The sequence below is a fragment of the Ictalurus punctatus genome, chromosome 17, assembly GCF_001660625.3.
Source record: "Ictalurus punctatus breed USDA103 chromosome 17, Coco_2.0, whole genome shotgun sequence".
Taxonomy (NCBI): domain Eukaryota; kingdom Metazoa; phylum Chordata; class Actinopteri; order Siluriformes; family Ictaluridae; genus Ictalurus; species Ictalurus punctatus.
In genome coordinates, this window is record NC_030432.2 from 23,205,895 (window position 1) to 23,218,064 (window position 12,170).

The window sequence follows — 12,170 nt, forward strand, 5'->3', positions numbered from 1 at the left end:
AGGAGAGGTCTCATTAGTCGCAGACTGTTTCATAATAAGATTGAAGGGCAGTTCAGGGGAATATTACATTCACCCTGCCGTTTATGAATGACAAATACCGATGGCCTCTTCGTCCCCCCGTTCTTCCTCTGAAATCGATGTGCATATTTTCACATCATGGCATTTCCTCATCGTTTTTTTTTTTCTTCTTCTTCTTCTTTTCTTCTCAGCACTGCGATTTTCTGATGCGGCAGCTCTGGGTTTTGACCCATGCGAAGTTCTTGACAAAATACAGTATGATATAAATGACATGCCACTCACTAATCGATCTGAAACGCATATACAGTCTGTTCACCGCTAAAATATTTGTTGGGTATACACTCACCGGCCACTTTAATAGGAACGGCCGCTTATCCCCGCAGTCAGCCGGTCGTGCATAAAATCATACAGATCGAGGTCAAGAGCTTCCGTCAACGTTCACATCGGACATCAGGATGGGGGGAAAAAAATGTGATCTCGGTGACTTTGTGGCATGGTTGGGCTGGTTTGAGTTAGTCAGAAACCAGACACGTTCGCTGAGCAGCAGAGTAGAGGAACATGGGTAGAGTAATGCGTTTGAGCTTAATAACCACTCTTAACAAACATGAGCAGAAAAGCATTTCAGAACACACAGCATGCCTAACTTTGAGGTGGATGGGATACAAGAGCAGAAGACCACGTCGGCTTCCGATCCCGTCAGCCAAGAGCATGAATCTGAGACCGCGGCGTGCGCAGGATCACCGAAACTGGACAGTGCAGAATGATGCATATATTTTTTCTAGTATATTTTGAACAGAAATACAGTTTGAACAAAATGAATGTAGTGATGTAGTAACATAAGTGTGTCGTTTTTTTAGCTGATGAATGGTCTTAACTGGGATTAAAGGTGTTGATTGGAACTGTTGTTGAGCTGTTACTTTAATTACGAAGACTATTTCTACTTCAAGGTTAGTAATAGTGTCCGGAATGCTGTAACTGTCACACAATGCATTCGATGAGCCGACTTCTTTTTAGCGTTCTCTTTTACCATTTGGTGAAATTAGATCGGTGGGCGAGTCGTTGCATTCTTGTTTCCTTTCCTGGTGCAATTTCCTCACGTCCTGAGATGGAGCAAAGGGATGCAAGGAAAGGAAACGGGGATTGTAGAAATGAGCATCGTCATCTCTTTCTCTCTGTCTCTGTCTGTCTGTCTGTCTGTCTGTCTGTCTCTCATGTTATCAGATCTGTTGGTGGACATGCTGGGAGTTCTGGCCAGCTACAGTATCACTGTGAAGGAGCTAAAGCTGCTATTCAGTATGCTCAGAGGAGAAGGAGGATTGTGGGTAAGATCAGATTTTCCTCTGATTTCCTCTCGTGGGTCTGTAGAGCAACCCGGCTAGCCAACGATTGCGGCTCGTGCTGATATCGACTTCCTGTTTGTGTCAGAGTGAGCGCTATTGACGGGGTATTGATGCCGGTACTCGCTATAGTGAAGACGTCGACAGCACAGCTATCACTTTCTAAACAGAGTGGAGTACTTCATCAGTCTGAGTGCTTCATCAGTAAGACCAGAGTCGCTGTGGGTAGATGGTGTCAAATGAGAGATTCCAGAAAGTGTACACTGTCAGAAATAAACACACCGAGAGGTCTTTAAAATAGTTGCATATTAAATAATTAGAGATGACGCTTTAGCGCCTTTATTTCTGGGAGTGAAACATGCCAACATTGACTACGTTCACACGGACGGCGGTAATCTAACTATTGACCGTATTCTGAATAAGACGATATTCTGATTAAGGTGTTTACATGAGTCGCTTTTAGAATACTCCTTTCATGTTCAGGTTTTACGTGTTATAGAACATAGATGGATTAACGCCACGCGTCATCACGTCACCGCGCCACGCCGTCCGACGTCCCTCCAGTATCTCACGTATCGACGTACAGTCGGTCTTCGTTTTTGGAACCGTATACAGTTTTGCGTGTTTTTATTTTTAATTCTTACGAACGCTTCAAGTGCGGTTAATTATTTGTCGTGCTGTACGTGCAAATAGACGTGTTCTGTGTCCTAAACCGCGCACTTACCTACTATATATTAGCTGAAATACGTGTATTTCACGTTCTACCGTATAGCGGGTAAGTACGCGGTTTGGGACGCGGCCGTGCTCTCTCGTTTGCCGTCAAACGGTCGAGCGCTGCCGTGTGTGTACGTGTCCTGTCGCAGAATGCGGTGAAAACTCCCACACGACGTTAACGGTGTGATTAAGGTGTGTACGTGTCTGTAACGCACGTCGATAACGCGACTGAAACAGGAACACTCCACACGTCTTAATTCCATCCGTGTTTACTTCGAGTACGACTTTAATCGGATTAAGGTCATCGATAATCTCTGTCTACATGCTAGTCTCTTAATCAGAGTATCGTCTTAATTGGGTTCATATAGGATTATTCTTCATGTAAATGTACTGAATGATAAATCATTATGTACTTTATATATATATTAAAAATCGCTATTCACACGCTAGTCTCTTAATCAGAGTCAATCGGGTTCATATCGGATTATCGTCGTCCGTGTAAACGCACTGATTTATTCTGCCCGGGTAGTAATGTGTATAGTGATAGCGATGTGTATAGTTACAGTAGTAATCACACGCTTGTTAAACCTTCTGTACTGTATGTACTGTGTGCAGCCAAGACACGCAGTGAAGCTGCTTACGGTCCTGAATCAGATGCCACAGAGACACGGACCGGACGCTTTCTTCAACTTTCCGGGTCGTAGTGCCGCTGTGAGTGGAACGTTAATCATCGGTTACCTTCTGCAGCCGAACACGAAAGTGCCTGATATATTCTTGTTACAACAAATGCTTCCCTCTCTGTGCAAGCAAAGAGCTATGTAAGGCTAAGAGATTCAATAACGTGACTCCCAGGTCCTAGTTTTATTAACGCTTATCACGTTATCGTAGTAATTCTGAAAGCTTTGATGAGTCAGGGCTCAGAATGAGAACGGATGAAGAAACGACGAGCCATTTAAGAAACTCTTAAGATTACAAAGTGGTCTTGCTTTTCAGCATGTAAGGTTTCCTGCATGTCATTAAAGAAGAATGATACTTTTTGTGTACTGCATTTCAGCTTTATCACCACTATGATTGCTTTTCACTCTGCCATTGTTATTATTAGGGTCTTATCTGTAAATAACTCTGTGTTACTGGTCGTTCTGAAAGAAAATCGTTCCTGATTTTCTTTCATATGTGGAAGAAATCATGAGAAATCAAACACCGCGTAAAAGCCACGTGCTGTTATATAGTAGGAAAATAACTAACGACAGGGTGATGCGAAGTGGAGTTACCGTTAACCATCCCGAAGTCGATTATTTTCCAATAACGGTATGTCCCGAAGTGTTTCATTCTTCGTATTCCACAACAATGTGCCAAGAATTTGATTCTTAAAATATATTAATCGGTGACGGTTTATTAACTCTGCTGTCCTGAAGACTTTCCTGTAGCGGAAAACGTGATGTTACAAAGCCCTTACACTGCAGGTTCTTTCCATAAAGGGTTAATAAACGTCTCCTTGGAGAAACCTTCGCCAGCGGCACATTTTTGATCCGTCTATGACGAGGCTTCTATTATACAACGACGTATTGAAACGAGCGCATGAATAGATCCCGGCATCGTCCTCCATCGAAACTGCTTTCTGTATTTTTCCGCCCCCTTTGGGATCGGTGTGGGATATTATTAAAGATGTCAATATTTTGTCTGTTATTGATATTTTAGTTCTGTCCATATGTTAGATCTCAAACATGTTGTCTAAATCTAGCTCTGGGTGTACAGTAATAACTCGGTCGTTGTGGGACCGGGTGAGATATGAGCGGATCATTTAAACTACGTGCGGAGCTCAATTTTGGAAGTATTGGAGTCTTGAGATTGTTCTGGCAGGAAGAAGAGTAGAGAAAGTATTGAAATAATCGAGGCGGGAGGTTATAAAGGTATGGCGTAGGGGGTGTGCGTAGGCTACAGCTTTGCGATATTACAGAAGTGAAGCGTGGCTTGGTGAGAGAATTTATATGGGATTTTGAGATGAGTGACAAGTGGAAAGTGATGATGCCAAGGTTAGGTTTGGGATGATTTGTAAAATAATTCCATCAGAGTGTACTGTTTAGATGTTCAGACTTTGGGACTGACTAGAACACCACCCCTTTTACCTCCATTGACTGTAAAGTGGTTCGTAGGCATACGAACCTTGGAGTCACGAGGATGGTAGGAACAGCGCTACGTTAGATATGCCGCTGATAGAGAGCCGTGCACCATGCTATCTTAGCCTTAGTTTTTACTACCGCAGTGACAGTGAAAAAACATAGAAACAGGCGTGGACCAGTTGCAGAGCCTTGAGGTACACCTCGAGTAGCGAGAGGATTTGTGTTTGTTAATGGAAATGAGATGGCATACTGGATGAAATGACCATAACAATATGTCAGCCACTGAGAGGTGAACAGTAAATCTTTGAACGTTAGGGCAAAAGCACTCCGACTAATACGTTAGCATTTTCTACAGTAATGGGTAATTTGTATGACAGAAGCACCACATAATCCGATGCTACTAATAAATGCGCCGATATATAACAACACAACCTGTATAAATGTTGACATATGAACATTCATGGAAGGAGTCTCCAATGTCAGTAAATGTTCCACCATGGAGAAATCTTCCGTAGTTTCTTGGTAACCTGATTATTACAAACGAATCGACATGGTAACAGTGACTCCACTTCGAATAGCACGCCTGACAACATACCCTGATGTGAGTGTTCTTTATTTTACGACGTTGACATATTTCCCAGCCCCGTGTATGAGATTTTGCTAAACGATCGATTTACAGACACCGCGTGTAGTACCGGAACTTCGGTCTAGACTTTACTATAGCGCCTATCCAATAAAATGAACCGTGAAAATGTGGCATATTGAGGACAAACCCAAAGCACGTCCTGCGTCGTCTAAAACAATGATGATCTCACGTGTTCTCTCTACACCAGGCGATTGCTTTACCTCCCATCGCCAAGTGGCCTTACCAGAACGGCTTCAGTCTTAACACCTGGTTCCGCATGGATCCCCTTAACAACATCAACGTGGACAAAGACAAGCCCTACCTTTACTGGTGAGTTGTTTACCTTTACACGTCTGCGTGATGATTAAAGGACTAGAATAAACATAAGCAGCCGGACTGTTTAAGAGGATTAAAGTACGAAATGGCTTTATTCCATTGTCAGACGTTGATGTCCTTAAACTCCTGCTCCCCGCTGTACAGAACGAGCCTCGTTAATGCATTTACATGACGTGGAGGATTAGTTAACATCTAGTTTGCCGATGAAACGAATACGGGCACGAATCCGAGGTGGGTGGAACGTCCTGGATTCCGAGGTGGATCTCCGCAGGGAGAGAGTATATTAACTGCAGGAGTGAAAGAATGCTCTGTGTAGAGACTTGTGAGTTAATTAACGCCTACATAAATAGCCTGGGAGCTTTGTGTTTTATCAGCAGAAGTCCCAGGATGCATGAAGTAAAACCTTAGGGAGCAGAGAAGTGTGTGCGTGTGTGTGTGTGGTGGGGACTGGAGGGTATGTGGATATAAAAGCATTTGAAGTGGGGAAAAAGAACAAGAAGAAAAAAAAAAGATCGGGAAAAAAAGCTTCACGTGCTGGATCTATCAGCCATTCTGAAGTTAGCTAAAGTATTGCGTCATTGCTGTAACTTCGTGTATGTAAACTTTATGCGTAACCCCATATGGCCTCTGTAAAAACCCATTTGTATTCATGCACTCGACAAGCCGAAAGGTCCGTGTGGTGTTGATGTGCCACGCTAATCTTGTTTCAGAGCTGTCTCTCTCTTATATTGAAGCGATTTACAAAAAAAAAAAGAGACAAAAACCACAGAGGCCCTGAGCAGTGATAGCAGCCCAGAAGATCTCTGTAAACAAGTTTCCCAGGACCATTTCGGAATGCAAATCTGTTGAATACAATTTTTTTTTCAAATATATTTGAGTGCAATTTAATTAAGTCGTAGGTAAGTGATTCGAAGCTTCAATAATCGGTACCTTCCCTGTACGGTTTGACGTTTTCTCCGCTATAAAATGTCAACACGTTTGCTCATCATACAGCCTTTTAGGGTTAGCTTCTGCCCGGGCAATTTATGCTACCTTGTTAAATAGGAGTATTTTGCATGAACGCATCAGAAAACGATATCAGGGTCGGACAATTCATAAATCCATAAGCTAAATCCATTAGAATTGGCAGCTAGCTAGTTAGCTAGCTATTTGCAGTAAGTGTAAATAGCTAGCTAGCTAGTTAGCTAGCTATTTACAGTAAGTGTAAATAGCTTACGGCTGTAAAATAGCTTTTTAATGCATATACAAAACAACTATATTACTGTACATTCCTACACGGGGGAAACCGCGCCGTAGTCCTTATCCTTTTCTAATAAAGCGTCTTGATTCAGTGTCTGATTTAAGTTAGATCTTGTTTGCACCGTTGACCAAAAAGTCCAAAAGATTTCGTTGGCTGCGAGCTAGCGTCTGACTAGCATCTTTTTTTTTTTTTTTTTCCTCTCCCAATGTTTAAGCGTATGGTGACTGCGTGTAGTGCTAACAGGAGAGTATACATGTATATACGTAACATTTTTACATACCTGTGTGTTTCTGATTTGGGGGAGAAAAAAGAAAAAAAAAAAAAGTAGTAAATGCTGATGTGAGTGGTGCAGCGGGCGGTGCGCTATTTATTAGCGTAATTCAATAGCTTGACGAGAACGTTTTCACAATAATATTCCGTTCTTTTATTTATAGTGACCACGGGGTGTGTGAATGAGCATCGCGATCTGGATTCCAGTGACGTTAAAAAGTAAAGCCTTAAAAAAAGGCCATGCTAATGCTAGTAATAAAACACACCAAGTATTATAGTCACAGCCGATTCACAGGGATGCTGTGAGGAGATGTCCACTTAATATTTATGGAAGGAGTCTCCAGTGTCAGAGTTAAAGCTGTAACTTTAGGTTTTCTGACACTTCAGGACAGAGGAGTAAAGTATGCGCTATAAGTAACGAGTAGTTAAGTCTTTTGAATACAAATTACTGTTGTATGAGAGTAATAAAGCACTTCCAGGTGTGCCGTTATAGGAAGATATTTACCTTAGAGGGGTAACAGACGTCAGCTTCATCACCCCTGTCGGTTGTTTTCCTGAAACGGCACGTCACCACGTTTGTTATTCCTTACTTCTTCCATGTTTAAAGGAATACCGTGGGGTACCGTGACTCGTCTGTGTCTAGACTGCGTCTTTTCCCTCTTAGTTGCGTGACAAGTACGTGAGAAAACACAGACATTTGATTGAAGACTCCATAAATCGTCGTCTACTGTAAAATCTTCCTCAGAGATTTTTTGCTGTGTTTATACTGCGGGTTTATATTTAAGCGACACTTGACGCACCCTCCTGTTGTTTTGGCGGTTTACAGTAGATCCTGTTTGCAGCGTTTTGATTAAAACTTGTAGGAGCGACTGAGTCACAGCAGGGTGGGGGGGTGGGGGGGTGTCGATGGATGTTGCACCCTTAGCCAAAGACTACTGAGTCAGTGCTTAGCAGCCATCGAAAGTGCAGATCAGTTTTAGATGCTGTTGTTTTGCTGCCAATTACAATGTAGTCTCTCGGAAAATTACTAGGCAGCATAAGCAGCAACACATTTGTCATTTTCTCAGCCCAGCATGCCACAGATACAAAGAAGGACTGTTTTTAGCACTTTCCTAGTGAGCACACTGAACGAACACAGGAGCTCGTAGAGGCTTGTTATTAACGCCGTCTGGTCCGACTGAAATGGCCAATAAAAAGATATTGTTATCTGTCCAATATCCAATGTATCCAATATCTGCCTTCAAGACAAAAATATGTGGAGACGACCGTGTCGGTGACGAATAATAGGAATGTATGTATACAAACACGCTATTGTCGTTGGCGCTTTTCCCTCTTTGTCCGCCTCGCTTTTAAATCGCTCGAAAGGCGGGTTCAATATTATTCTCAATGAATGGGACAAATCAAATCTGACTCCTGCTGATCAGACGCGTTCGGTTTTTCGCTGTAGCGTCCGTTCTCTAACTGAGCTGAATGATTGATTTTTAAATTTAAAGCCAAATGAAATCCATGTTTTCGTGTTCTGTTGTTGTTCTATTTTCCCTCGTGCTTCGTTGTATATATTTTGTAAATATTTTGTCCAAATCTCAGCAAATCCAGATATTGATATTCCTATTATGTTTTTTCATCTTTTTAACATTAAAAAAGGACATTTTTATATGAATAAATAGTGCCTGCGTAAAAGTCCAGTTGTCACGTAATAGAGGCACAGATGGAAGCAAGTGCAGGTATGGCAGTTTAATAAAAATAACAAGTCCGAAGGATCAGGCAGAAATCAATACAAGGGTGAATCGATCAGGCAAACAGTCCGAACCAGGAGAGGCAAAGAGACAAGGTCGGGAACGTGAACAACGGCAAACCCGGATAAACAAAGACGGTATCAAGGCTTGGTGATGGCAGAAACAAAAGGCAACTGAGCGTAATACTTCGCAATTTGCTGTGTGTGTGAGAGTCTCTTACATTACATTGGGATTCAGGAACACGGGTCTCTAATAAAAACTCCGGAGAAGGTGTTCGTGTGAGTGTATGGGACGTGTAGTTGTCATCGGCCGTGTCTGTAGTTAGTGGAGTATTCTGGGAAATGGAGTCGCCGGCTTGCGATGACATGACATTTTGTGTATCAATTCAGAATTGTTCGGGAACTGCGACGCATCGAAGGATTTATTATTTTTCCCTGTGCTAATATCCAGTATAAAACTCTTAAGCCTGGTCAAACAAGCTGTTTGCTCTGTGGATCATGAATCACTGCGATAGGGCGAATTGAATGCATTTGGCACTGGAGCTTAAAGACGCATATATTAGCATTTGGAAAATGGAAAGATTGGGAATTCCAGCAGCAGCAGCAGCAGCAGCAGCAGCAGCTGACAAGATCAATAATTGAAACACACGTGGGTGGTGTAGTGAAAAGGTGTGGGTGCTTTACCCTGGAGCTTTACCAAATCATTAGCAATCTAATTATTTTGACTTTTACAGATAATGTTGCTCTCAGTGGTAATCTAGTACAAAGTGATATTGTTGCTATTTAATGAAGGGATTTTAATGTGTTTCACATAAGGTGTTATTTCTCTCTCTCTCTCTCGCTCTCTCTCGCTCTCTCTCTCTCGCTCTCTCTCTCTCTGTAGCTTTCGGACCTGTAAAGGTGTTGGTTATTCAGCTCATTTTGTGGGTAATTGCTTGATCGTGACATCACTCAAATCCAAAGGAAAAGGCTTCCAGCACTGCGTGAAGTACGACTTCCAGCCGAGGAAGGTAAATATTTATCTGAAGGCTTGCAGTCATGATTTTGGATTTCTTGTAGTGGTAGGTAAAAGCAACTGGATTTGAGTTATATAAGGTCATACACACACACACACACACACACACACACACACACATACATACATATATATATATATATATATATATATATATATATATATATATATATATATATATATATATATATATATATATATATACACATACACACACACACACATCAGTTAGCTTTGCCTTTTGTACATTTAGCTAACCACAAGGTTTAGAATCTTGAAGGTCATGATATAATTGACATTGTTTGTTTTTTAGCAGGAAAACAAACTTTGAGAACATTGTGACATGTTTTCAGGACAATATATAGTGACTGTACTAAAAAAAAAGGCGTTGGGGCAAGTGTTGTTTTATGTGCTGTATATAATGGACTGTATGTTGGAAGCCACAGACAGTACGTTTACATGGACGACGATAATCCGATATGAGCCCGATTAAGACGATACTCTGATTAAGAGACTAGCATGTAGACAGAGATTACCGATGACCTTAATCCGATTAAAGTCGTACTCGAAGTAAACACAGACGGAATTAAGACGTGTGGAGTATTCCTGTTTCAGTCGCGTTATCGACGTGCGTTACAGACACGTACACGCCTTAATCACACTATTAACGTCGTGTGGGAGTTTTCACCGCATTCTGCGACAGGACACGTACACACACGGCAGCGCTCGACCGCTTGACGGCAAACGAGAGAGCACGGCTGCGTCCCAAACCGCGTACTTACCTGCTATACATGTATCTCAGATGCTATATAGACAGTAAGTACGCGGTTTGGGACGCAGCCCACGGCTTCAAGCGGTCGTCTATTTGCACGTACAGCACGACGAATAATTAACCGCACTTGAAGCGTTCGTTAAAAATTTATATAAAAACACCCAAAACTGTATACGGTTCCATAACGAAGACCAACTGTACGTTAATACGTGAAATTCTGGAGGGACGTCGGACGGCGTGGCGCGGTGACGTAATGACGTGTGCCGTTAATCGATCTATGTTCTATAACATATAAAACGGGTACATGAAAGGAGTATTCTAAAAGCGACTCATGTAAACACCTTAATCAGAATATCGTCTTATTCGGAATAAGCTCAATAATTAGATTACCGCCGTCCGTGTGAACGTAGTCATTGTTAAATTAACGATTAATATGCAGTGATTAATATGTTAATAACAATTGACTTAATGACTATTCATGTAATAATCTACTGGCAGTATTCTAGACTCTTTTTTAATGTTAATTTCGACAAAAAATACTTCATTTATGAACGATTTTTACGAAAGAAAACGTCTCGGATGCTAGAAATATCAACCATGGAGGCGTTAACTGCATGCAGGTGATGAGCTGAATATGGGGACCACAGAATGGGGAGCGCAGAAAATGGAATTGAGCATCTGTGTAACCCAGCTCTGAATACGAGGAACTTTCCACACATGAATTTTGGAACTTTCCTCAGATAAATTTTGAGGCAAGTTTTGAACTGTTCAACTCCTCAGGACTCTTACAGTTAAGTGGTTCATCTCCGGTGAAATAGTTCCTCTCCAATTCACCAGGTCACCTCTTTGATTCATAATGTGCCCCACAGGGACCTTTTGGCCAAATGAATGAACATATTAATGTCTGACCCAAAGTGAATAGATCCTGCGAGTGGTCTTTGGAAGTGATTAAAAGTAAATTTAATGGATGTGATTAAAACTAATGTGATACCCTTTTACACCCTCTGGATTTATTTGAAATATGCATGCTTATATTAGGGTTTTAATTTAACTTCGCTTGGCTTCTGTTCAGTTAAAGCTAGATATTTCTATTGTAACCTATGCACAGTTGCAGAGTGACTCTTAGCGTATCTGGGCATCAAATCAAAAAATGCCTTCATCTGGTAAACGATTTCTCAGAGTCCATCCAAAAACATGCTTGTGCTGTCATTCAAGAGGAAAAACAAATTACATTGAAGGTTCCAGTGTTATCAGAGAACAATCCGATGCAATGGAGTAGAAGAAAGGATTGGAAGACCTACCATATAGTTCACTTTGTAGGTAAAAATGGGTTTTTAGTGCTGGCTTACTCCACCCACTTTTGGTGGTAAGCATATCAGATCTTAGAGCATTATCTATGGCTGTACCTTTAATTTGCTTTAACGGTAGAACCTCTCCAGTATCACCAGCAACTTTTCCTGAAATGGGGTTAGCAAACACCTCCGAAACTGGGGAAAAGTTTGCTGTAGGGCCATTTGGTTGTGGCACATGGTGGTTGTAGTGTTCTCCCATTGAGCTGTGAAATCACCAGCAAAATCGTATTGATGTCTTGGGAGTGTACTGATAGGGACCTGGCAAATATGAGAGAACACTTCTTTAGAAAGCCCTCATACTTTTCAGGAATTACTGTTCAAGGCTTTATACTGTAGGTTTATAGGTTAGACACCAGGTCATTTTTCCATACACGGTCTGGGTTAATTGTCCTCTAGTCTTCATCAGGGACAGTTTCTGTCCACAGGAATACCGTCCAACAATATAATTGAGGTCAAGAGAGATGTTTATTTTTGACAAGTATTTGGGTATAGGTTTTCCTTATTTAACACTTAAATTTACATACTATATTTTTGAGCACGACTGTAAATCAGATCACCATTGAACTTGAACCGGAAGTGTCATATTGTCTACCAGGTTAGGAAGGTTTCCTGTAGAGGCACACATAGAGGAAAGCT

General features: G+C 41.6%; 1 protein-coding gene across 1 annotated transcript in view; it reads left to right on the forward strand.

Annotated features, from left to right (window-relative positions):
• The window catches only part of nbeab (neurobeachin b), a 378,177-nt gene that overhangs the window by 81,907 nt on the left and 284,100 nt on the right, over positions 1-12,170 (forward strand). The window contains exons 3-6 of the mRNA XM_053687300.1: positions 1,240-1,340; positions 2,685-2,780; positions 5,023-5,144; positions 9,279-9,405. Of these exons, the coding sequence (XP_053543275.1) occupies positions 1,240-1,340; positions 2,685-2,780; positions 5,023-5,144; positions 9,279-9,405 (446 nt within the window). The remainder of the gene's footprint in view (positions 1-1,239; positions 1,341-2,684; positions 2,781-5,022; positions 5,145-9,278; positions 9,406-12,170) is intronic.